The sequence below is a fragment of the Lactuca saligna genome, chromosome 8, assembly GCF_052625555.1.
Source record: "Lactuca saligna cultivar CGN05327 chromosome 8, ASM5262555v1, whole genome shotgun sequence".
In the NCBI taxonomy this organism is placed as follows: domain Eukaryota; kingdom Viridiplantae; phylum Streptophyta; class Magnoliopsida; order Asterales; family Asteraceae; genus Lactuca; species Lactuca saligna.
In genome coordinates, this window is record NC_136424.1 from 259,359,918 (window position 1) to 259,386,753 (window position 26,836).

Here is a 26,836-nt window from a genome sequence, read left to right on the forward strand (position 1 = left end):
CTTCATCTTGAAATATCATCACAACGAATATAAATGAAACATAACATCATCAATACCATGTTTAGTATAATACAACTACCATTGTTTACATCAAGTACAATATTTTAAATTACATGACCAAATCGTTAAATGTATGATAATAACAAAATACAATAAATTCCACATTCTCTGCTGACCTTTCGCTTAACGATTCCCTGAGAATACAAGTGAGTTTTGAAAACGTCAACATAAATAATGTTGGTGAGTTCATAAGCATTAAAAGTTTTTGCATGGTTGGTATAACACCAGAAAATTCGAAATTTTCTAAAAAATGGTTTGAATGTAATGTGACAAAAGCAGGTATTAATGCATGTGTGTATTCTGTTTTTAGAAATGTATATGAATTTTGGTCCAGAAAATTTTGTATCTTCTGTCATAAGTAAGAGTAATGTGTAAATGTATTCATCCCGGAAAATCCGATATTTTCTGCTTTTAAGAGTAGTGTAGTCGTGAATTCCCAAAACTGAGTGTCGATGTATACTTTTAGTGTTGTCAAGATTTGTATAAGTATACCGAAATCTTTGTTGGAGTTAATCTCTAAGTGAGCTGTTACAACCATGCTTGATAATGACTAGTTCGCATGTCTTCGCGTTTTCAGGCGCCAGTTTGATTAAGGTAAGGTTTGTCGCCCTAGACTGACCTAGTCTAGCTGTAGAGAATAGCTAAGGCGTGGGGGTGTCACCCCCGTATAGATCTATACACAAACTCCCGCTCTCCCTCCAGGAGACTCTGGTTATAACTATATGCTACGATCATACACTCAAAGGTGTTAACTGACAAGTCTCACTAGATCCTTAACTTGTTTACGAGTACTGTATCACACCACGTATAAGGTTTATGTATATGTTTTAATTTTTCAAATCCAAAGTATGTAAGTGATTGTATGAAGTCTAACAGATAGGTAAGTGACATTTAAGGCCCACTAAACATATGATTTTTAATCCAAGTCCAATTAGCATGTGAATGGACCACGAAGGTCCAATAAACATATAAAAGGGTAATTCAGGCCCAATAGACATGTAAATGAACCATTAAGGCTCCATAAACATGTTTACCATAACTCAGCCCCAAATTAACATGTAAATGGGCCAAAAGGCCCAATGAGCATGTCATGGAAATATTAGGCCCAATATACACTTAAATGGATCCCTAAGGCCCATTGACCATGTAACGAGAGTATTAGTCCCAATAACATGTTATCGATGTATTTCATCCCTTTGTTATTATTTCGTTGTTTGTTTTTGCTCGAGGTTTACCAAGACAACAAAAATATCTAATTTTTGGTAATAGAGACATTTTGGCCCATTAAACTGAAAATATACAATTTTAGTCACCTTTTTGGAAAAATTGACACTATCTCTTAAGGCTAAAATTTTTCATTTTATGGCTTACTCCTAATAAAAATAACATTTTTAGTCCATTTTGGCTAAAAACTTCATTTCCGGCCCAAAAATCATAAATATTAACATTTTTTGCCCAAATACATATAAATGGACATTTTTGGGCCAAATAATTAAATATTGTTGTTATCGGCTCATTTCTACAAGAATTACATTTTTAGTCCATTTTTGAAAAGAATGACATTTTCGGCCCACATTTTTGTAATAATAGCGTTTTAGGCCAATTTCAAATAAAATGAAATTTTTAGCCCATAAAACCGCAAGTTTACACTTTTGTCTCGAATTTGTATTAAATGACTATTTAGTCCTTAAAAATCGATATTTTTACAAAATAAGCCCAAGAAAAACCGTAAAGCCCATACTAAGGCCCATTTTGCAAGAATTTACACTTTTGGCCCCTTTGAAAAATTTGATTATCACAAATACCCATTTTTATTCAAATATGACTCTTTTTAGTCCTTGTAATACCGTAAATGACATAAAAGTCTCAACTTTTGTTTATTTGTCAAAAATGGTCCTTTTTCCAAATTTTATTTAGTTACTCATGGATCTTCACATTTTTAACATATTTATCTTTATAGTAAGCTGTATGAAATGTTTTAGTTTACAAATATCACTAATTTTGGTTAGAGATTTCAAGATCTATAGAGTTTTCACACATAATCACATCTTAAATCAAGAAATACACACATAACATGCATAATACTTAGATCTATCGCATAGTAACTTGTATTCTGTAACATCCCAAATTTCGAGTCCAAAAATTTTATTTTTCAATTAAGTAGTTTATAAAATATTTTAATGAAAACACTGTCGATATCAAAATAAGTCCATAAACCATCATACATGTCTCATATCATAAATAGCAATAAAATCAGAGTACAATCCCACAGATCTAGGATGCAGAATCCTAGGTGAGTGTGATGTGCAGCTATCGCATCGGCTCCTTCCCTTTTGCTAAAGAGGTACCTGAAACAAAACTGAAAACTGTAAGCACGAAGCTTAGTGATTTCCCTCATCATACCACATACCATACAATCACATAACATACATACTGTCGGGCAATTATGGGGTGCTCGGCCTACCCGGTTCGGCCATTCTAGGGTGCTGACCTACCTGTGTCAAACCATTTTGGGGTGCTGACCTACCCTTTGGTCCTAACAACCGAACCCCTGGGCTAGTCCTCCCCATACTACTACTATCACATATATCATAACCTAAACATATCGTCAGACATATCTGGGGTGCCTTACCTAGCCTTCGGTCCTAACAACCTAACTTGGGGACTATTCCCCTCCTACTACTGCTATCACATATAACATATCATGCCAGCATATAAACATATCAGGTAGTAGCAAACTTAGATGAATATCAGAAAGACAATCATCTAACATACAACTCTAACTGGTGGGTCGGCATTGTGGCCGTAGACCCGCCACTACTGGAAGGTAACTCACCTAGTATAAGTGACTGCTGATAAAATGGGAGAGGAATCTCTGTCTGCTGCTGCTCTGGCGGCTCTCCAGCTATAATTTCCATAAAGACACTTAATTAGAAGCTGATAACTAATCTTAGGGTAAAATGACCATTTTACCCCTTTGACCCAACTGGGCATACCGAAGTCCCAATCCTAACTTATTAAGCCCAAATCTCGTGTGGCCTTGTAAGGATTCCCTGAGGGCCCACTAACTGACCATTTACCGAATTGGGATTTATTCCCTAAAAGGGCCCAAAATATCCAAGTCTGTTATAGTAATTCTCAAGGGACCAACTTGGCCCAAGAAGGCCCAATACTCGAGTCCTAAATCCTTAAGTCCAAAATCATGTTTCATAGTGGGTCATGAGGCCCAAAAGTCCAGGCCCATTTCCTTTAGGCTCAAAAGCCCATTAATTTTCATATTGTAGGCGTACGTGCAGCGTAACAAGCATGTACGACTAGTGTACACCGTCTTGACCCGAGATCGGGGTTTTAACCCAGTACACGGTGCGTAACAGGGAGTACGCCTAGCGTATTGGCCAGTTCCCTAAAGGCTTAATTTTTTACTTAAACCAGTAAGTCCTTTCGTCCAAACTGTAGATCCAGGTCCTTTAAGACATCCTAACCAATAAAGTCACGAACTTTATGTGCTTGCATGCAAGGTTGGCGTCAAAACATGACTTTGGTCCATCTAACTAGCCCCAAAACTCACTAACCCTTGCATGGTTGTTTCTTAACCATCAAGATCCAATTTTTATGACCCTTAGTGCCTCTAGGAGTCCAAAAGGACAGGTATTATGGTCTGAGGTCGTCAAGATGCAAGAACTCTCAACAATGGAGTCCAAAAGTAACTTTAAACACTCCCAACAACAAATCTAATGAGATAATGTTCAAGGTTGTAGCTTGATACCTCAAATAAGTCGGAAATGGTGCTACTCTTCTGGATCTACAAGCTCTTGGTGGATCCTTGCTCCTTCTTCAAGTTCCTTTCTCTTCTAATGCCCCAAAACTACACCAAATGCTCTCCGATGGCTAAGAACACACAAAAGTAGGCTAGGGTTTTCGAGATGACTGCTTAAGGGTGTTAGGGAGGCTGGTCCAAGGTCATAACATCCTTTATATAGGGATAAGTCCCCCAAAAGTATGGTTTAAGACATTGGGTGTGTATGTTGTGTGTACCCTTTGGTACGTTGGGCGTACGCGGTTAAGCTTGCGTCTTAGATCCTTGACTACGCTGGGCGTATATGAGGGTTACGCCCCGCGTTCGTCCGACATCAGAATTTTCGTGAAGGCCCAAAGGCCCATGTCCGAACTTATAAAATCATTTCCCTTAAATAAATACAATTTCAATACCTCCTAAATCACGTGCACTACATATTCTCCCCCAAAAATCATATAAAACCGAAAATAAAGGGGGTATGAACTCACCTTTAGGTTTGGATTCGATTTTTGATGGAGAAGTGAGAGGATTTCTGCCCTAGCAAACTCGTTGAGCTGGTTTTTGGTATTTAAAAAGCATAGACGAATAAATCATGAAATGTTATGGTTTAAAGAGAGATTTTTGAAGAAATCAAGAAGCTAAACCATAAATCCAAGTGATAACTTACCAAAGATGATGATTTTGGTGAAAAACCTTCTTGGAATACACACATATCTCGAAAATATTTGGGAGGAAGGAAGAGTATTTCTTGAGAGTTTTTGAGAGTGTTTGGAAGAAATTGAGGTGGTATGGGGGTGGGGGGGGTGGCCGACGTAATAAGAAGAGGGGGAAGAGGAGATTTGAATTGATGTTGTCATGGATACCCACCATGCAAACATGAGGTGTCAAATTCACAAAATTCCTCATTTTTTTGTTTATATGCATAATGTGGGTTGGGCCGAGATTTGGGCTAGAGAAATGAGAATGAAATGATTTAGGCCCAATCTTGGCTTTGTTCGACTTTTGTGAAGCCTAAAATAAATTTTCGGCCCATTGGGCCCTTAGGAGGGTTCACGGCCCAACGAAGTCCACTTTAAAAGGGTTAAGGCCCATTAGGGTAAATGGAATCATTTATGGACCACATGAACCAAAATGTTAAGTTTTATGAATATGGGTCTAATTAGAACCCAATTAGGGTTTCTAGGCCCAAAGTAGTCAAGTTGAAGGTTTATTGGTCCATTAGGCCCAATAAGAGGATCCTAGTCAATAGTGAACTTGAACCGGGATTTCTGGGTTTTCAATCCATAGTTAAACATATGAGGTGTTTTGTATAGGCTTTTGAACTTCACAAATGAACATTGATTCGGTTTGTTGTCATTGAATCACCATAGTGTATAGTATCAACTTAGAGTTACATGTATCATAATAAATGATGTTTACAAGACTACAAAATTTCCCAGCAAAAAGGCTAGTTGTGACAATATCCGTGTAAATTATCCATGATTTAAATGAGGAAGTGTAGGATATTTAGGAGTTAAAGGAGATAACTTACCAAGAATGGAGGAAAATCTCCTGAATACTTTTGTCAAGAGATCGTGACTGAGAATGAGAAGGAGAGGGAAGTGTGTGTGTTTTAGGGAAGGACATATAAGGCTTTGAGTGTGAGAAATGAGGATATTTTGAATGGATTTGGATAAAGAATCTGATGGATTGTTTGAGGAAAGATATTAATTTGACTAGGTAGAGGGTGAATAGTAACATAAAGTTGATGTGGGAATGGCTTGGTGTCATAACTTTATGTGAAAGTCAAAAAGTACCTTTATGTACTCCTGATTCTAAGTGAAATATGATTTATATTTAAATAAACCTTCAAAATGGGGACAAAATATCAGTTTAAAGGGTTTAAAATGTTAAAATTATGGATTTGGTGGAATTCTCACGTCAAAAACGGGCTTAAGAAGCGAAAGTGGTCAAAAACCGGGCTTCAGAAGCGAACCTGCGAGGGTGAGAAGACTGGTCGCGAAGGGAAGGTTGGAAGTGAGAGCTGCTAAGGAAAAGGTAGGTTCACGCGAAGGCTGGCTCCCAAGAGAAAGTGAGGTTCGCACCCTGAGTCCGAAGCGAACCTGGTCGACACGGATGAATCTCCTCGGTTTTCCAAGCAAAGGTGTTCGAAGAGAGAGGGGCTTCGTTTCGAGGCTAAGGGCGAAACTTCTCGGCTAGGCACGAAGGTATCAGAAGCAAAATAGCCCAGGAGGGTTTGCTTCTTGAGAGGGTCTCGCTCCTATTGTGCTGTTTTTCGTATTTTCTTCCCGTTTCAAGGAGTTTCAACTAATTGAAGTGTCGGGATGGCATGTATGTTTATGAAAAAGTCGAGACAGATTTGGGAGAGAGAGAGAGAGAGAGAGAGAGAGAGAGATGGAGTGAGAGAGATTGAGAGAGGCTTTTCCGGTGGCCTTCATTAGTGTTTGGCCCTATAAGGCAAAGTTCGTAAACCCTATTATGCCTTGTTATGAGTGTTTTACACCCCCGAAGGGTACTTAATAGTGCTTTATAGAGTCATTACATCACTCACCCTGGTTAGGGTTTAGAATTTATGAACATTTGAAACTTCCGAGTGATACTTTGTATTATGATAGAAAGTTGCACATAGGAAAACATAGAATATACCCTATCATACAAGCACTAAATGAGTTTATCTATGTGACCTGTTGACTTTTGTTGACTTTGACTTGACCAGATTTTGACGGTTATCACATCTTATTTGAGAACCCCTTTTTATACATGGTGATTTCAGTATTGTGCTACGTAGGTCTTCAAGGTTTTTGGTCCTAGCTATTTAACTGAGAACCTAAAAAGCAATGTATAATTTATTGATTTATGTTTTAACTATTTGACTTTCATTTGACTTGCTTGACTTATATTGACTTGATTGACTTTTGTTGACCCATGACTACCACTTGTTACAATAATTGTGGCTAATGAAGGTCTCTTAGGAGTTGATAATGCCTGATGGATCTGTGATGGCAAGACAAAGACTAGGGGTGAAGATGGTCACATAAGGTGTTTGTTGATGTATATTCAGTGGTTGAAGAAGGAAGCTTGGTTTCAACTATAACATCTTGTTTCTCGTCATTTATTATTTCAGGATCGTGGGCCGGAAGTTGATTGTGTAATAGCTTTAGGCCTTAAGGAGGTAAATATTAGACCTTGTGGAAGGAGGTAATGATGGTTGAAAGATTTAACCCTTGAATTGTGTTTAGGGCCGAAGGGTAGAAAGGAAAAAGTCATAGGTCGGGTTCTTGCATGAAATATGGACTTTTGTTTGAGAAGATTTTAGTCCAATATTTAGATAATATTATAGATCTCTTCGACACCTTTCTATGGATACAAAGAACGTCGAAAACGAAGTTGGAACGAAGAAGTTACGACCGTTTGAAGTTAGGATGATTTTTGGGTTAGTCGCGTATATTTGGCGTATGGGGAATATGTTGGGCATACTAGGGCATCCTTAGTACGCTGGGCGTACCAAGAATATGTTGGGCATACACAATCAATGCTGAAACCCTATTTTCGTGGTTTGATCCCTATTTAAGCTCCTTAACTTCGCTAAACCCATTCCATTCTCAGCCTCCACCTCTCCAACACCCTCTCTTGAAACCCTAGCCCTAGTTTGAGCCTTGTGAGCAAAAAGAAGGTGTTTGTAAGTGTTCTTGGTGCACCTTGGAGAAGAAGGAACTCATTAAAGAAACATTAGTTGCATTGGAGCTTATAGATCCAGAACCTTGTTCACCTTGTTCACCTTGATCTTTCTTCTGGAGGTATAAAGTTTGAATCTTGATGATGAAATTATTAGATCTAGTTAGTTTTGGGTGTTATGAGCTTTTGGTGACTTTAAGTGCATAAAGTTTAGATATTGAAAGTTTGTGACCTTGTTATGGATAAAGTTTTTCAGATATGAAGGTTAAAGACTTGGACTTAATGGATTAAGTTGAAAAAGATGCACTTTTGGTCCCTTTATGACTTAAATACTAGATTTTTTGCTGAGACTATTCTAATGGATAAAGTTTAATACTTTATCAATTATGGAGCTATTAGGAACCATAGAATATGATCTTGGTTCTTCTATCCCTTCCATGCAAGAGTTGTAATATCTTAATGGAATAATAAGTTAGGATTTTAGCTTTTTGGCATCCCCTAGCCATGGAAAGTCATAAAGGTGGAAACTTTATGACTTAAGACAATGTTTTGAGGCTAGATCCGAGTTTGGGTGAAAAGTCCTTAAGGGATTAAGTGCTTAATGGAAAGAATGGAACTAGCTCGAGTATGTTGGGCATACTAAGCCATCCTATATATACAGGGCATAAGTTGAGTACACAGTTCAAACTTAAGGGTTTTGATTGGTGATTAAGATTTTATACGGTTCTGATGTTAATAGATCCGTGGGAGCAAGCAATTTAGCAGGGAGCATATCATAGTGTTCTCGGGTTCCTTCATTTCAGGTGAGTTTTGCCTCACTATATGCATAGGTCGAAGGCACCAATGTCGATCCACTAGTTATGGTTATCTTTAGTAGAAGGATGCCATAAGGACGATATATAGTCATGTAAGATAGACTGAGGACTCTTGATCTAGGCTTTCTTGCATTTTCCTTGTTTAGATGTGGCTCGAGAGTAGGATCATCTGTCTGGGTGTCTATCTCACATCTGGGTACATATGGTTATGCATTTCTAAGATTGTTGGTATTTAGTATGTTTCTATGCTATAATGACCTGTTAGATCAGTATCCCGGTAGTTGGTATGTTGATATGTTGTAGTGATCTCTTAGATTTGTATCCTGGTATTTAGGATGTTGCTATGTGGTAGTAGTTTGTAGATTTGTATATCTACATGTGCTTTCCTGGTTATCATCTAGTGGGGTGCCCTACCGGCTGTATGTAGTAATGCAGGATAGCTTGAGAACTCTTGATCTAGGCTTTCTTGCCTTTTCCTTGTTTGGATGTGGCTCTCTAGTAGGATCTCCATAACAAATTTATAACTAGGAAGGTTTACTTAAATAAAATGAAAAATTTTGGTTGTAAAAATGGGATGTTACATCAAAAATTTTGATATATGAATGATGGTGGTTAAAAGGAAGATCTGGAGAGTGTATGTGTGTTTGGAGAGAGAGAGAGAGAGAGAGAGAGAGAGAGAGAGAGAGAGAGAGAGAGAGAGGGAGAGAGAGAGAATGTGGGCCCTCATAGTTTTTAAATATTAAAATGAATAAATAGTTATTAAACTTAAAAAAAAAGGAATTTAAAAATAGAAAATAAATATTCAAGGGCGTTAAAATCATTTCAGTTTACCGAAGGATCAAATCTACAATAAAACTAATTCAAAAAGACCATAAAACCAAAAAAAATCGATGTTTGGACTAACCATCAGAAAAAATACAAATAGGACCATTTTTGCAATTTTTTGTTTTTTGTTTTTTGTTTTTTGTTTTTTTTTTTTAATTTAATTTAATTTTTAAATTGCAAATTTTTTAGGCATAAACAAACAAAACCTGGACTTTCGTGGTGTCAACTGTCTACAACCTTCCGTGAAGTATTAGCCAGCACATTTAAGTTTAGATCGGTTTCAATCGCTGAACGGATCCTCCATTCTCTCCTCGATTTCTCCGGAACTCTTCAAATCGAAAGGCAGGTTAGTCAATCTTTACCTTCACTCTCGGTATCTGTCTGTTCAATTCAAATTCAGTTCTAAGCTTTAATTTAGTTTAGCAATTACGATCTTATAGCATTGATTGTAATTGTGAGGGTTAATAATCACACACAAGTCAGGTAACTCAATCGCTGCTTTCTCCTTCGGTATCTGTCTATTCAATTCGATCTAGGTCTCAGCTTCAACGATCTTCTGAATTTTCAAATTTTGGTTTTCAGTTTCTTACCCTTCAACTTCAATCTAGTTATTAAATTACTATTTGTTTGATTTACGTTCATAGAATATCCGATTTATATGAGCATAACGCTAATTTTGCATGTTCGACTAAATTCATAGATGCTAGGTGCATTGTTTTACAATGGAAATTAGGTTTCGTATGTTCAAGCATTTGCTCGCATACTGATTTTGGATCAATAGCAGTTCCCTTGGTGTTTTTATTTTTTTTATTTTTTTTTATATGCAAAATCAGACGGAGTAACTTTTCCAAATTTGAACTCTTTGGTCTAACCTGAATTGTGTGAGGTGATTTGCTTCTTGTTTTAATTTCAGTTTTTAGTTTCTTACACTTACATTAAGTTTTTAACCTACTTTTTGTTTGATCAGCGTTCATATCATATAGAAGATATGATTTATACAAACATAGTTATGTTTCGATGTAGAATAAACAAAATTCAAAGTTGTTGCATTCTTTAACAATGGAGATTACGTGTCATTAGAAGTTCAAACATTTACATGCATAGATTTTGAATCAGTGGTGATGACTTCTCTTTTGTTGTTTCTTTACTTGATCAAATTGAGAAAAAGAATCTCAAAATTTTGACCCATTTTGTGTACATCGATTGTGAGGATCACTAATCTTTGACACAAATACAATGGGTAAGAACAAAAGTTAGAAAATTGTATCTAGGTTCAACAATATTCGTATAATGTTAGTTTCTCTTATATAGTTAGAATGTTATTGTAGAATTCATGAAGAAACACACCCCTAGTAAATGACTATTTATTCCCTTCTTTTTGAAAGAAGTGTTGAATGAAAAGTGATTGTCTATTTTACTAATTTTCTTATTGAAACCGTTTTTATATTACAGGTTTTCTTGAAAAATGGGTGTAATGCAAGGTTTGACTAAGATTGACCAACTGCGTCCTGGAGCTGTTGGTCTTGACCTTATTGTAAAAGTGGTGAATTCAAAGGCGATAATGTTGCGAGGGCGAAATGGGAATCAAGGAAGCAACATGCGTCTTGCTGAATGCTTGGTTGGTGATGAATCTGGAATCATCATCTTCACTGCTAGAAACGATCAAGGTGTGTTTTTATTTTCATCAAATTTTAGTTTTTTACATTACTTGACAATGGTATCTTTGCATTTCTTCACATATTATTAAACGAAAATGTTAAAATACTGATAACAATAGCTCGATTGGGACTGAGACAGATGTCAATGAGACAAAAATTTATAAATTTTTATCCCATCCAAAAAGGTAGAAGGTGGAATAGGAACTCGCTCTCGATCTCTACATTGTGAAAAAGACGTAAATGCCCTCCTTTCATCTTCAAAAATAGCTCGAGAAAGCTTGTCCAGTCCAGTCAAATCTCCTCCTGAGTAACAAACGCAGCCAGAGGCTGCGTTTGGTACACATGACTAGACTGGACTAGCTTTCTAGGGCTATTTTTAAAGATGAAAGGAGGGCATTCACGTCTTTTTTCACAATGCAGAGATCAAGAGTGAGTTCCTATCCCACATTCTTTTACCTTTTTGGGTGGGATGAAAATTTATAAATTTTTTGTCTCATTGACATCTGTTTCTGTCCCAATTTTGATTACCCAAATAGTTGCGATATTTGAATGTGTAGACTCATTTTATTGTCGCAAGATTTTTTTTTCTTTATAAATAGTGTTTAAAAAGTATTCCAGAAAATGATGGTGCACTTCCCACAAATTTTTAAAAGAGTAAATTACACGAATGGTCCCTATGGTTTAGGGTAATTTGTGCGTTTGGTCTCTAACTTATTTTTTTAACTCAGAAGGTCTCTACTGTTTATTTTTGTTACGCGTTTGGTCCATGTTTTACCTAAGATTATTTTTCCCTTGATTTGTTAATTTATTTAAATAAGCACACCGCCAACCCCACCCCTTCACCTTACCTTACCTACCTCACTATTTTTTCCTATTTAAATAATAGTTTTTTTTATGTAAGACATAGACCAAACGTGTAACAAAAACAAACAGTAGGGGCCAAGCACGTAACAAAAACAAATAGTAGGGACCTTTTGAGTTAAAAAAATAAATTAGGGACCTAACGTCCAAATTATCCCAAACCATAGGGACTGTAATTTACTCTTTTTAAAAAGTTAGGAATTAACGGCGAAAGTTTTCTTTTCTTTCTGCAAATTAAGTCAAAGAGAAAGGTCAAAATACAGTTAACAAAACATACTTTCACTATTTTGATTGAAAAAGGTACAAAAATAAAAAAAACTACTTTTACCATATTATCTAATTACGTACTCAATTATTTCTTTCTAGTTATTATAACGACTTTTGAGTGGCTAAATTAATAAAATGTCAAGAGCAGTGCTTTTTGTATATTTTATTCCCTAATATTAAGGGAAAAACTTGTTTTTTAATTGGTCAAATAGTATAATGGTGCAGGAATTTAGTGGCAAAAATGATGAAAGTACAAGTGCTTTTTTATATTTTTGCCCAAAAAGAAACACCCTTATACTTTATAGTGGTAATTTCATATGTATTTTTCCGGAAATACCCTCGTAACAAACCACGAGTGATAAAAAAAATTAAATTATCCCACATATTTCATTAAGGTATCTTTATACTCCTGTCCTTCCATTTAAGGGGAAGGATGGGTACAACGAAAAGCAACCTATGCATATGAATTGGAATTTTTAATTAATTAAATAATTTAAAATTTAACGTGATAATATACAATTTTAATTTATAACAGTTATTAAATATATAAATAAGATATAACAGTACTATTATATGCCAACTTTTTCAGTAAATCTGATGAAAGAGGGAAACACGGTGAGCCTTAAAAATGCAAAAATCGACATGTACAAAGGCTCCATGAGACTTAGTGTGGACAGATGGGGTCATCTTGAAGTCACTTCACCTAATCATATTTCCGTTAAAGAAGATAACAATTTGTCCCTTATCGAGTTTGAACTTATTTCTGTCCAAGAGTGACACTCACCTTTAATATATTTACAGACTCTCGTACGTTTTTTTTTTTATATTAGAATCGGATTTTGTACGTTTTATTTTTACTTTTTTTTTTTTTTTTTTTTTTTTTATAACATTTAACGAATTTTTCTTGCGCCATTTTACATATTACACCGCTAGTCCTATGCGTAAACACAGTATAGATTGATACGTATTAAAATCAAAATCAAATTGGGCCTTAACACAAGTCAATCACTCAATCTTAATAAATCATTGAAATAAAAAAATACTACTTGTCGTTGTCCTCAACGCCGACCTCTTTCTTATCGTCTGCGTCACCCTCCTCGTCGTCATTGTCATTGTGCTATTCGAATTGTCGTTGCCATATGTGCTTAGTCAAATCTTGACGTAAATTGTGAGGTATTTCACTGTTTTGTATTTCCAAACGCCTTGTAAAGTATGCTGAGTTGGCGACTTGTAATACTGCAGGTGGATTGAATATATCGTTCAAAGTATATGTATAAATAGACCTACCACATTATTTTATTATCATATATGTAAAATAACACATGCTTTCATTATCTTCAAAATTTTTGCCTTATCTCATACTCGTGCTGGATGTTTGATTATGTATCACTTCTGTTTGAAGACCTCAAATACCTGCTCCACACCTTCCATGCAGATTCATGTACTAACTTGAACAATTTTCGTTTTTCATCGGTCGGATATGTGTATGACTTGACAAGTGTAGCGTACTCTAGATATATCTCATCACCAAGGTAATATCCACAGTTGTATACACGTGTATTTACAACATATGACATATTTGGTGCTTTACCCTGCAAAATATCGTTAAATAACGAAGATGATCCAAACAGATTCAAGTCAATGTTTGACCCGCTATACGAAAAAATACATGCTAAAACCAAAGTCTTGTGAAACAACTGCTTCTAGTATAACAGTAGGCATGCCATGATCACCATGCGTGAATTGCCCTTTACATGCATTGAGACAATTTTTCCCTCACTCAATGTGTACAATCAAGGTTACTAAACATTCCTGGAAATCCATGTTTAGCCTGATGTGCGACATACAACTGTTCGACATCACTTCTAGTCAGATTTCGCAAGTATATGTCACTGTAAAACTCTATAACATACTCACAAAAAAGATATGTGCATTCTCAATTGGTCCTCATAGACAATTTCAAATATTCATCTGAAGCGTCTGCGGCTATGCCGTATACCAATTGTCTAAGAGCTGATGTGCATTTTTGAAATATAGTAAAACCACGTTTACCTCTATCATCTCATCTCAATTGAAAAAACTCATAATTGTTCACCAAATCTCTAGCTACACGTACGAATACATTTCTACTAATACGAAAACGATCTTCAAATTTCGATAGGTCGTATAAACTGTCAGTGGTAAAGTAATCACGTACCAAAAGTTTGTTTGCTGCGATACGATCACGGTTGATCAACTTTTTCTAGGTTTCTTCTCGACATTTGAATTTTCACCTCTCTGACGCACAATGTCGTGTGCAACGGACAACGTGTGCATAATCAAATCATCATCATCGGATGAAGAAGAAGAAATAGCACCCAAACAATTATTCATATTGTTATCGTTGAGGGTATTTGTTATGAGATATTTGATGTGTATTATGTGTTTGTATATATAGGTGAAGTTTTAATTAAAAAAATTATTTATTTATAAATTTTATTTTAATTAATGCTAAACGGTCAAAAGGAATGCCCAAACGGTCAAAAATCAAATAAACCAATCAGATGGCCTGTGAACATCCGTGACCAGCATCAATCAACGTTACATTTACTTTTGCTGGGAGCGGTGTTCACACGTGAACAAACCCTTCAGCTAGATCCTTACGTGCGAATTTCCATCCTATACCCGATGACCTTATGAAAGAGGGCATCATTGTGACACATAAAAATTGAAAAATGGTATATTCAAAGGATTAATGAGACTTGTTATTGACAAATGGGGACGTCTTGAAGTCACTTCACCTACTAATATCTTCATAAATAAGAACAATTTCCCTCTTATCGAGTTTGAAGTTGTAATTATCTAACAATATGGCTTGCATATATGTATTTATAGTTTTTCAAAGTGTTTTCATATCAATGCGATTTGTATGGTTTTTTTTTTGATCTTTTTCAAAATTTGACAAAGTCCTCTTGCACGATGTGAAGTATTATCAGATGACAATGACTAGTCTTTTAGATTGTTCTTATCATATAAGACAAACCCGAATTGAATGAAATCAGAGAGACTTTTTAGTGTTTGTTTCGATGATGATGGTGAGGTAGACATTTACATTTCTTTTACACATACGAAGGATCTAGATCTAAATCTTTGCCCTACTTTCTTTGGGTAAGACAAAATGTAGCACTTCGTCTTATTCATATCATCCACACTCCAATACATTATGTATACCAAATACAATATAATACAATTGGTTGTGTTTTATCATGTGTAACAAATGAGATGATATCATAATCGAGTGTATACAAAATACATTTTTTTTGGCTTGTCGTGCTTAAGAAAAAAAGGGTTGTATATGCCTACTTGCTTTTGTACATAGTTTTACAAAACAAAACAAAAAAAAACTTTGTTTTGATGGTATCTAATTTCATTGTTGATTACTACTAAAAATAATAATATATTATTTATCAATCAACAATTTAATAGTGTTATTATGATATAGACAAGAATGCAATCACGTCTTCTAAACATGTGAATGATTGATAGTGAGTTTTAACTGTATGAACCTTTTCATCTTTCTAGCCGAACAACAAACTATATTTTTATCCCATTAATACCTCGTCTTAGTCAAATACATGCGAAATCAAATGTTATAATATTGGATGGTTTTATAAAAATTCTTATATATGATTTTTGGTATAAAATTTCACATGTTATACTATATGCATAGCCAAATTATTTCTAGATTGTGATTTTCGTAAATGTTGGGAGTGTCTTGTCTATTCATCGGGTGCATGGTAACATTGTATGTATAATGTATATGGGTTACGTAGGCCATAGGTCCATCATGAGTTACCCACATATAAGGTGACTATGACCTATCATAATTATATTATTTTGAATAATATATATTATTATAATGTTATCTAATGATTGTATTTTTGAAAATAATTAAATTATTGGTTACTTTTTTTTTTTTTTTTTTTTTTTATGTATTATTTTTCTATGTTGTACCATTAGAGTTCTGTTATTTAATGATAAAAATGTTCATATAACTTTTGGCATCTTTCTTTTTGTAAAGACTCTTTTACTTAATATATACTAGTTATGTTTAGATAATTAATGGACTGATATACTTATTAAATTAGATTATTATCTTCAGTAATCACTGTTCAATGTATTTCGGGATAGATGGAGCACTATGTAGTTGTAGTGCATCTGAGCATATTGTGCTTTTATTTTATTGATGATAAAGTGGGCCTAAAAGTTTGGCCCTTAATACTTATGGCCCTTTTTCTTCCTCTTTCTAATCATTTTGTATCTCCATCTTAATATATTCTAAAAATAAAATCAAGATTTAGTCGATTAAAAAAATATAAATTTGATCGATGCCTTTGGCTTATAATTACGTGCTCAAAATACTTTGCATAAAATAAAAATAGGATACTTGTACCCAAATTGATGTCATAAGTATGACTCTTGTCAATAATCCCCAAATTTAGATACTTGTTTTCTTCGATTTATTGTTAGCGTATAAATATAAACGTTTGAAAAAGAAACTTCTATAAAGTTTGAAAAATAAACTTCTAGAAGAAAAAACTAATTGAATTTTTAAAATATCACCAAAAACAAAGACATCATACTCTTTAGGAAAAAAAAAAAAATACAACTGAACCGGATGTTATAGGTAACCATCACGTTACCCGTTTTCCAAAATGTTTAACAATGCAATTGCTATTCTTTAGTATAAAAGTACCATTAAACTATATTATTTGTACACAGAATACCAACTTAGTATATACACGTTTAAATAAAATCTTGCGGTAAGTGGTTACTTCAGGTAAATAGAAAAACGACTTAAAATAACGAAATTCGCGAAATGTTCAAAAAATACTACACTTTATGTTAACTTCGTTGTTGCCTGATTATGTAAAACACAGTTATTGAAGATCATGTACTGTCATATCAGTTCACAACAGTAGTGCAATATCTTTCGTTCCCCCACTCGATCGTTCTTGTGGTAACATGAGAAAGTAAATGGGTAATAATCTTAGTTAAACATTCTTGCTTTCCGATTGCATTATATGTCTCAAACGTAAAACATATATACGTTATATAGATATACATATTATACATCAATGTTAGCCGTTCATTAGTATTGCGACGCAAGAGAGACACAAAGGAGAAATACGTGTGACATTATATCATGAGAATTCCTAAATGTAGATGTAGAGAGTAAGAGTTGCGTTTAATTTTCCGGGACCAGTGAGAGATGAATAGTCAGGGACACTCAACGTCATGTAGCTGATTTGATGACGATTTTTAATCAAAGTAGAGAGAGAAGCATATGCATTGGAGCGCTTGAACGACTTGTATCCTAATTGATGGATTCTTAGTTATGTATTTTTTTTATGATTGTATTTAGATATAAAATGATCGAGTGATGAAATGAAAGAGAGAGTGCATTTCTACATGGCGACCTCAATGAGGAAGTATATATGAGAATTCCTCAAGGTTTTTCAAGGCAAGGTGAAACAAGACCTCCACGGGGCAATGTTGTGAATTTGTTGAGTCGGTTTCTCAAGGTTTGGATATGATGCCTCCTCAACGATCTAGACGTACCTCCTTCTGGACCCACACCTCTCTATTATGATAACCAGGTAGCTCGTGAGGTAGCTAACAATCCAATTTTCCATGAACGTATGAAGCACGTAGAAATGGATTTTTTTTTTTTTGTCCGTAAACGAGTTGAGTTTGTAGAAATTGAACCTCAAAAAATACACACTGCAGATTGCAGACATTCTCATCAAAGCTCTATGGTCGGATCGTTTTCGCTATCTCTTTAGCAAGATGGGCATTTGTGACATCCATGCGCCATCTTGATGGAGGTAAAGGAAATCTTTTAATTTAAGATGATATCTCTTATTTTCGTCTTTCTTTGTTTCCCTTTTTTTTTTTTTTTTTTTTTTTTTTTTTTAATTTTTTATCTTTGTGTTTATACGCTTATCGGTAATTCTTTGGATTATGAATTAAAGAATCAAATCTATTATTTTAGGAATTTGAATATAAAACCGTAGGGTCCTGGGCCTTGTCACACCCACAGATCCAAAACAGCCGTTTTGATCTCGTCAATGGTAATGGGACTTTCAAGATGGGCTCCAGCTTCCGCTGATATGGACTTGAATAAGTCATTTTTTCAAAATTCGAAAATTGTTACTTTTTTTTTTAAAGGGAAAACAGAGAAGTTTAATGCTTTTGACTTTTACTGAAGATATCATTCTATATTTCATATTACATCTGTAAGAAAATACAGGTGTGGCTCTTTATGAGATATTAAAGCTTGGTCCTAGGTAGTACAGAAAGTCAAAGTAATATTTACACTTTATATCCTTATATTTTTCAATTTTTATTATATATATACAACTAAAATATGCAAATAAACAAACTTTTAAAGGTTGTTAAAACCTTTAGAATTACAAAGATTAATGAACTTTTTCATTGAATCTTTTAAAAAAACAAACAAACAAAGGAATTGTGGCTCAAATTCGACCCTTCATTTTAAGAATTTGATTTATTTAGTTTATAAACCTAAAAGTAAGCATATTTGAATCTTTAAAGAGAAAACAAAAGTATCAAAGGAATATTTATACTTTATACAATAATGCTTTTTCACTTTTGATTTTATTCTCACATTAGTATATATATTTTTGACATATTAAGAAGTTAGGCAAATAAATGAGCTACTAAAGACCGTATAGAGGTAGGTCATTATAGTCTGCATGAATTAAATATGTTTATATTTTGTGATTTGATTTTGACATTCCACCAAATGAAACCTTTAACTTGTACTTGCTATATCTGTCGTCATTTTGAATTGTCCAATTTTGTTCTTCAATTTGTTTTCAAGATAGCTTATTTCATCTAGAACTTTTGAAACCCATATATAAAAAGTAAAACGAGACACATAAAATTAATCAAAAACAAAAACCGTCACTAATCTATCAGTAATTCGTCTTTGTCTGTCAATAATATTAATGTACGTAAAAAAATTATGGATAACCAAGTTTTTTTGCTAACTTAATATATAGAATAATGAATCTTTGAAGTAAATGGCATGTATTTTTGGTTCAGTGCTTTAAAACGTAACTTTCTATAATTAAGAATAATATCATTAAAACAATCAAGTTTGATAGTTAGTTTTATAGTAAGTTCACATAAGTTATACAAATTCTTTTTAAGTACGTGGTGTAAGCATTAACGTTTTAATTTTGTTATGCTGTGATTGATGATTACTACTTAAAGTCATAATCATTGATTGCATAAAATATATTAAAATGAGATAGTTTCTTTTTTTTTTTGATCATCAAAGATTTTATTAACAAAACGCTACGCAAACCAGACAAAAAACAATCCAAAATTTAGTAGCTAACATGAGATTAGATAGCCGACCTACCCAACTAATTCATCTTTTTCTACTTCGGTTATTAACCCACAAATAAGATTGAGTAACCAATCTATCCCATAAATCTTTTTTTTTTAAAAGAATTTGACCCAAAAACAAAATAGTTCCTAAAAAACCAATGAGCCACCACATAGAGAAAAAACACCCTCAAGTTAAAATATCATAGTTTCTCTAAGATAAGTATTATATCAATTGTGTGGGAGATGGAATTGATGTTATTTTGCATAATTAATATCGGGAATGTATATTTTATAAAAGAATTGAAATGATCTAAATTGAATAACTGTATTTTTATTAATATATATCTCATTTTTGTAGTTGTAACAAATTTAATTTAGATTTTTTTATTTGTTTTATCAAATTAAAACATGTATACAAGACCATATCTCATATAGGGTATCGAATTGGAACGCATAAATTATAGGCAACTTTATGAAAGTCGAATTGGAAAGCATTTAATTATAGGGTACTTTATGAAAACAGGAGTAGTAGGGTATGTATGAGAGTCCAATTTGGTAAAATAGTCAGTTTCTTCTTCAATGTTCCATTAATAACACCACAGCTAATAAATCATGACATAATACATACCTACAAGTTATATATGCAGTACTAAAATAATAACATTTAATGAAATAATGCTTCAATAATGTGTAAAGTATTCATTTATAACAAAAAATAGTTCTAGCATTTATCCATTTTTATATTATTATAATAACACTATTTTTATTTTCTTTTATACCTTCTTAAGAAGAAGAAGACGCTACCCTAAGTTTTCAATTTTAAAAGGAAAATTGACTTTCAAAGGTAATGAAGTTCTAAAAATATACAAAAAAGATTATTATTTTATTTTAGTGCACAAATACCATTAAAATTTAATTTTTGTATAAAAGATAGCAATGAAGTACACATTTTAATATAAAAAATACCACTAAGTTTCCCAAATGTTCAAAAAAAATATCATTGTTGCTTTTCAAAGCACATTTTGTTAACTTTGATTTTTTCGGATTATGTAGAACACGGTCATTGAAGATTATTCACGGTCACACTAGTTCACACCAGCTGTGTACTTTTTTTCATTCCCTCACTCGATAAGTTTGTATCTAAATACAATCATAGAAAAACACGTAATTAAGAATCCATCAATTACGATGCAAGTCGTTCAAACGCTCCAACACATATTCTTCTCTTTCTACTTTGACTACAAATTGTCATTAAATCAGGTACATGACATTGAGTATTCATGGTCATTCATCTCTTCCTGTACTGGAGAATTAAACGCAACTTTTACTCCCTACATCCACATTTAGAAATTTTCATGACATAACGTCACAGTCGTTTCTCTTTTGTGTCTTTCTTGTGTCTCAACACTAAAGAACAACTAACCTTGATGTATAATATATGTATCTATACAATGTATATATGTTTTTAGGTTTTAGGCAAATAATGCGATCGGGAAGCAACAATGTTTAACTAAGGTTATTACCCACTTACTTTTCTTGTTACCACAAGAACGACCGAGTGAGAGAATTAAAGAGATTTCACAATTGCTGTGAGCTGATATGATGATACATGATTCTTGATGACTGTGTTCTACATAATTCGACAACAATAAAATTAACAAAAAATATGGTATTTTTTGGACATTTTGGAAACTCTGTTACGCTTTTAAGTCATTAGGTTTTATTTGAACACATGTTTACTTCGATGATATTCTGTGTATAAATAATATACTTTAATGGTATTTTCTTGTACTAAAAAACAGCAATAGTCTTGTTTAAACTTTTTAGAAACCGGATAACGAGATGTTTACCTACAATAGCAGTTTAATAGTATTTTGTATATATATATTTTTAAAATTTGATTATCATTTTAAGTATTTTTCCATTTTGAAAAGGTTAATGGTACACGGATAGTTGTGTAAGTTACAAGGAGATGGTGGATTTAATAATAATAATAATAATAATAATAATAATAATAATAATAATAATAATAATCCAAAAAATGTCAAAATTAATGAATATCTTTTAATTATAAATAAAAGACGTGCTTCTTTGTCTAATAACTCATAAAAAATATTGCCAATAGTTCAACAAAGGTAAAATTATATTTCTTTTTGTAAAAGAGTCCAGCAAGTCGAATAGTTTAAAAGCCGTTTAAACATATTTAAATATTTACAACTTTTTAGATTAGTCTACTCAAAATAAATATTGATCATTATTCTAAAAATGGTTTTGCAGTCATGTATTTTTTTTTTTAATTGAAAAAGTTAATCCAAAAAGTTGTCCTAAAGAGTCCAAGTTCGAAATTTTTTGAATTTTTCACAAAAATTCTCTTAATGTAGTACGTACGTATGTACAAGTTGGTAATCATTCATTGAAAATTTTCAACACCAAAATATTGACGATTATAGAATGAAAAACCATATGGTTTTTAAATGAGTTTAATATGTCGGTTCAAGAGATAACCGGGTTTATTTAGAAAAATAATGGGTTTAGGTCATTTTTGGTTACTTAACTTTTAGTTTTGTGCTCATTTGATCACTTAACTCTTTTTAAGTTTTAAAAGGTCATCAGACTTTTGGCTTTGTGCTCATTTAGTCAATTAACTTTTGGTTTGGTTACATTTAGTTACCTAACTTTTAAAATTGTGTTCATTTAGTGACTAAACTTTTAAATTTTTTCAAAAGTTTAGTGACTAAATGAGCACAATTTTAAAAGTTAGGCGACTAAATGAGCACAAATCTAAAAGTTAAGTGACCAAAACAAAAGTTAAATGACTAAATGAGCACGAAGTCAAAAGTTTGATGACCTTTTAAAACTTAAAAAGAGTTAAGTGACCAAATGAGCACAAAACCAAAAGTTAAGTGACAATAAACCTAAAAATAATCAATTTACCATATATATATATATATATATATATATATATATATATATATATATATATATATATATATATATATATATATATATATATATATATATATATATATATATATATATATATATATATATATATATATATATATATATATGGTAAATTGAATTAACTAAAAAAAATTAAAAAAATTTTAAAAAAAAATTGTTTTTTTTTTAAAAAAATAAGTGAAATATTCTAAATAGAATATTACACTGACATATTCTAAAAAATAATTTTAAAATGCAGAATAAATGGAAAAATCTAAAAATTCTTTTTTTGAATATTATTTTCGGAACTTGATTTAACTAAAAAAAATAATAAATAAATAAAAATAAATTCCATTTTTTTTGAAAAATACTTGAAATATTCTAATAGAATATTACACTGACATATTTTAAAAAATAATTTTAAAATGGAAAAATGGAAAAATTCTTTTTTTAAATATTATTTTCAAAACTTGAATTAACTAAAAAAAATAAAAATAAATAAAAAAATGCGTCTCACGATCTCACAAAATTAGACCATCTCACATGAACCTAACTATATATATATATATATATATATATATATATATATATATATATATATATATATATATATATATATATATATATATATATATATATATATATATATATATATTGGTGGTGAAATGACCATGTCCAAATAAGTCAATCCTTAATTTTTTTACTTTCTAAAACAAAGTTAGAATTAAAGTAAACTAGTTTAAAACAAGGCTCAACAATCTTATGTTATATAATTATGAAAATAGAAACACTTATTTATCAATGAAACCACCTCACGATTATATTATTTTCTTGGAGACGATATAAGACTAATTCATGGCACAAAATAGGATATTGCTTCTATTGTCCATAATTTAGGCCTCTTTTTATTTCATTTTCTTTGCTAAACACATTAAAGTATGTCATTTAAAGTATTTAGGATAGGTTATAAATATTTTTATATATAACTCGTTTAATTTTTAAAATTAGATGGGTCAAATGACCCACCTTAGCATACGCCCCTGCAACAAATTAACAACCATCTTAAGGCCGGGCGGTATGGGGAGCAGGGAGGGCCGCGAGAAGTGACCCACAAGGAGGAACACCGAACCGGGGTTGTGGGAAGGGAGACGCAGGAAAGAGGTGGGGGGAGGGGGTGCCGCACTCTCTCTCCTCATTCTATTGGCTAGTTATTTTTTTTTCTTTTATCTTTTTTAATATTTATAAAATTATATACCAAATAAAAAATATAAAAAATATATGTACGAAATATATTTTTTAAAAAAATAAAAAAAATAGTGAGGGAACTTCCCACCCATTCCTTGGGTTTTAGGTGAGGGAAAAAAAGAAAATGAGCGAAAGATGGTGTGGCCCACAAAAGTGAGGGAAACATCCCTCCCACACCCTCCGATTTAATTATATATCTCATTGTATATTATTATTATTATTATTATTATTATTATTATTATTATTATTATTATTGTTGTTATTGAAAAGCTAAACTTCATCAACCAAGTTAATAAGGTGGTTGTCCTTGTTTTTAGTCATGTAAAAAAATAGCTAACGCAAAAATATTTCTACCATTTAGAAATTAAAGTATCATATATTTTCAATCACTTAATGCAAAATCACTCTTTTGTCATGTAACATAAGAATCTTTATAAACAAATAAGCTAATTATATCTTTAATGATAAAATGTTATATATAAATACTTTGTTAAGAAATGTGACATGAATTTAATAAAACGATGATAAAAAGAAAAACTCAATAATGGAGTTTTCGACCCGCGAAGAAAGGGGGTGACCGAGGTGGCCCATTTTAATAATCGGGCACCCACCCACCAACTAACCAATCAGGACTGTCGCAGCACTTCGAACTGGTTTCCATAAGCAGAAGTCCATTAAAAAAGTGGGGCCCACGTTTTACTCCACATGATGCATCATGATGATGGCAACGTGACACACTGGGTAGGATTTCATACAACCCGATAACCCAGATCCGGGTCCATGCATACAAGCTTTCTTCTCGTGCTTAAAGAACTGTGTCATGTGCGCATACTTTCTTTTTTAAAAAACCCGACCAAATTATATAATGTGTCGAAAGAGATTCATAAAGAAATAAAGAGGAGATAAAATGGACAGGTATGATGTGTTAGGTAAAGATGAAAACATATAATGTGTTAAATGAGTATAAAATGTTATATTGTTAAAATAATGATCTATGTTTAAAAAAAAAACACAAGTTAAAAGATTTATAATGTTAGTATATGATTAAGATAAACTAATAGTATATGAAAGTGTATGAAATGATTCAAACCGGACTTGATATGAGTTTAACTCTTTTTCTTTTTAACTTACAAAATAGAGATAAGCAATTGTGTGTTTTGAAGCCAGTAATTCAAATGTAAGTTTTGATCTATTATTGTAAATCCAATAAATAACACTGACTTATAAAAAGTAAATCTTGAAAATAACAAATTTTGCATGCAAATATCTTATATACGTATTTTTAATAATGCATTGATAAACTGAAGGAAACAATATGTACATCTCGTGAACAAAACTACCTTAAACTTAAGTAGATGCTCTATTTAACAATTAGAATATCTTACACATTTATCAAGGAAGACGATCGTATTATTATTTTTTTAATAGGTTCATGTAAAGTTACAAGAAAGATAAATGTTAGAAAAACATTTTGCTGTAAAACAATGCAAATTGAAGAAAACAATAGCTCACTAAGTGAACCATGTGAATTTCTGACCCGAATCAAATAAGATGTTTGTTCGAAACTCACATATACTATTGATTTTTAGATTTTTAGGGGTTACTGTGTATATTTTTCCTGTTATCTCCCTTTTTCATTTGCTTAAGTTTTTTGTTTGTCTTTAAAATTGTTATTATGAGTTTTTATTTTTATTTTATTTATTTATTTATATATTTATTTTGTATGGATAGTCTTCATTACGAGTAAACCTCATACATAAATGATCCTCACTAGACACTAGGGATTGTGATAAATTCTTTAAATTGAAAGAAGTTTAGATAATAAATTTATGTCATTTTGTGAAACTTACTAGGAATCATTTATGAAATTTTACACAATGACAATTTATGAAATATTACCAGGTTAATTTCTTTCTCAACTTTTTTTTTATTACATTTGCGACCCTCTTTTTTATTTTTTTTAATTCAAATTTTTTTGGTAAAATTTTACTTAATTATTTCACAACTTTGTTATTATATATTTTTAAAAGTTAGGATTTTAGAAATTAGTTTTTTTTTAATAATATTGTTTCAAATGAAAACGTTTTATGCAATCGACCCTAAATTTCTTAGCAGTGGTATGTATATGTTGATTCACCCTATTATTTACTCACTGTTTGTAGTTGCCCCAAACTCCAAAGATTCGCTTTCCTCAACCAAAAAAGGACTTAAAAACATCAAAATCATCTCATAAGATGAAAAGATATAAATTGGAGTCTAAGAAACTTGTAGAAGCAACCCTTCAAAAAGCCAATAACACTCACTTATACACCAAGAACACATACATACACATACTAGGTTTTATTTCAAAGGGTTACAGCCTGTAGCTGAGAGCAAATCCTAATCATAAGATTGCTTAAATAGGGCCCAAGGTCCGAGACCTAGCGTTTTTGCAACATATCGATCTTGCACGTATCACAATATTATCCGCTTTGGGCTCCCAACACGAAAACCTCCCAGGGGGTCACCCATCCCTGGATTGCTCTTACCTAGGCTCGCTTAACTACAGAGTTCTTATGGGATCTGCTGCCTTCAAGACTTTAAAACATGTTGTGTTATGGAAGGTATGCGCACCACTTATAAGGAATGTTTAGTTCTCCTTCCCAGCCGATGTGGGATCAGGTGCAACCCACCTTCATTGCCCCATTATAGAGTTTGACGTCCCCGTCGAACACATCTACTCGTGCCCTAGCTTTGATACCAATCTATCAAATCCCCAAACCAGGATGACGGAAACGTCCGGAGGTGGATGACTTTCATGTATTGTAATAGTAATGATCAAAGCAAACGCAACCATCATAAATATAATTGAAAAAGTTACACTGTAGTAAGATTTACATGTTTCAAAATCAAATACAATATGATGATAAAAAGATTTGATTGATGCCATAGCATCCCATCCTCAAAAGCTTGTAGTTACATGTTTTAGTGATTTCCTGAGCATACAAGTAATTTTGAAAAAGTGTCAACAATTAAGTTGGTGAATTCATAAGACCTTGTATGAAGAATTGTAATCCTTTCCTTGTAAAATTGTAACACCCCCAAATTAGAACGACAAAAACGTCTGAGGTGGATGACTTTCATGTATTGTATCAGAACATAATGAATAATAGTGATCAAAGCCATACAACCATCATAATATAATTAAGGAGATTACATTGTATCCAAAACATTGCTTGTTTCAATACCAAATACATATGAAAAAATGTCACACCCCCGAACCAGACGGCGGAAATGTCTGTGGGCTCTTG

The 26,836-nt window shown here is 32.5% G+C and overlaps 1 protein-coding gene across 2 annotated transcripts; it reads left to right on the top strand.

Annotated features, from left to right (window-relative positions):
- Nucleotides 1–9,375: 9,375 nt before the first annotated feature.
- LOC145012074 (uncharacterized protein At4g28440-like) lies at nucleotides 9,376–12,801 on the top strand. 2 transcript variants are annotated; one of them, XM_078970848.1, is made up of 3 exons: nucleotides 9,376–9,517; nucleotides 10,624–10,838; nucleotides 12,547–12,801. In XM_078970848.1, exons 2-3 carry the CDS (start codon nucleotides 10,637–10,639, stop codon nucleotides 12,732–12,734), a joined length of 390 nt encoding a protein of 129 aa, XP_078826974.1. In that variant the 5' UTR covers nucleotides 9,376–9,517; nucleotides 10,624–10,636; the 3' UTR covers nucleotides 12,735–12,801. The 2 variants fall into 2 exon arrangements, with proteins under 2 accessions (XP_078826974.1, XP_078826975.1); XM_078970849.1 differs by having other exon boundaries at nucleotides 9,388–9,513.
- The last annotated feature ends 14,035 nt before the right edge of the window (nucleotides 12,802–26,836 follow it).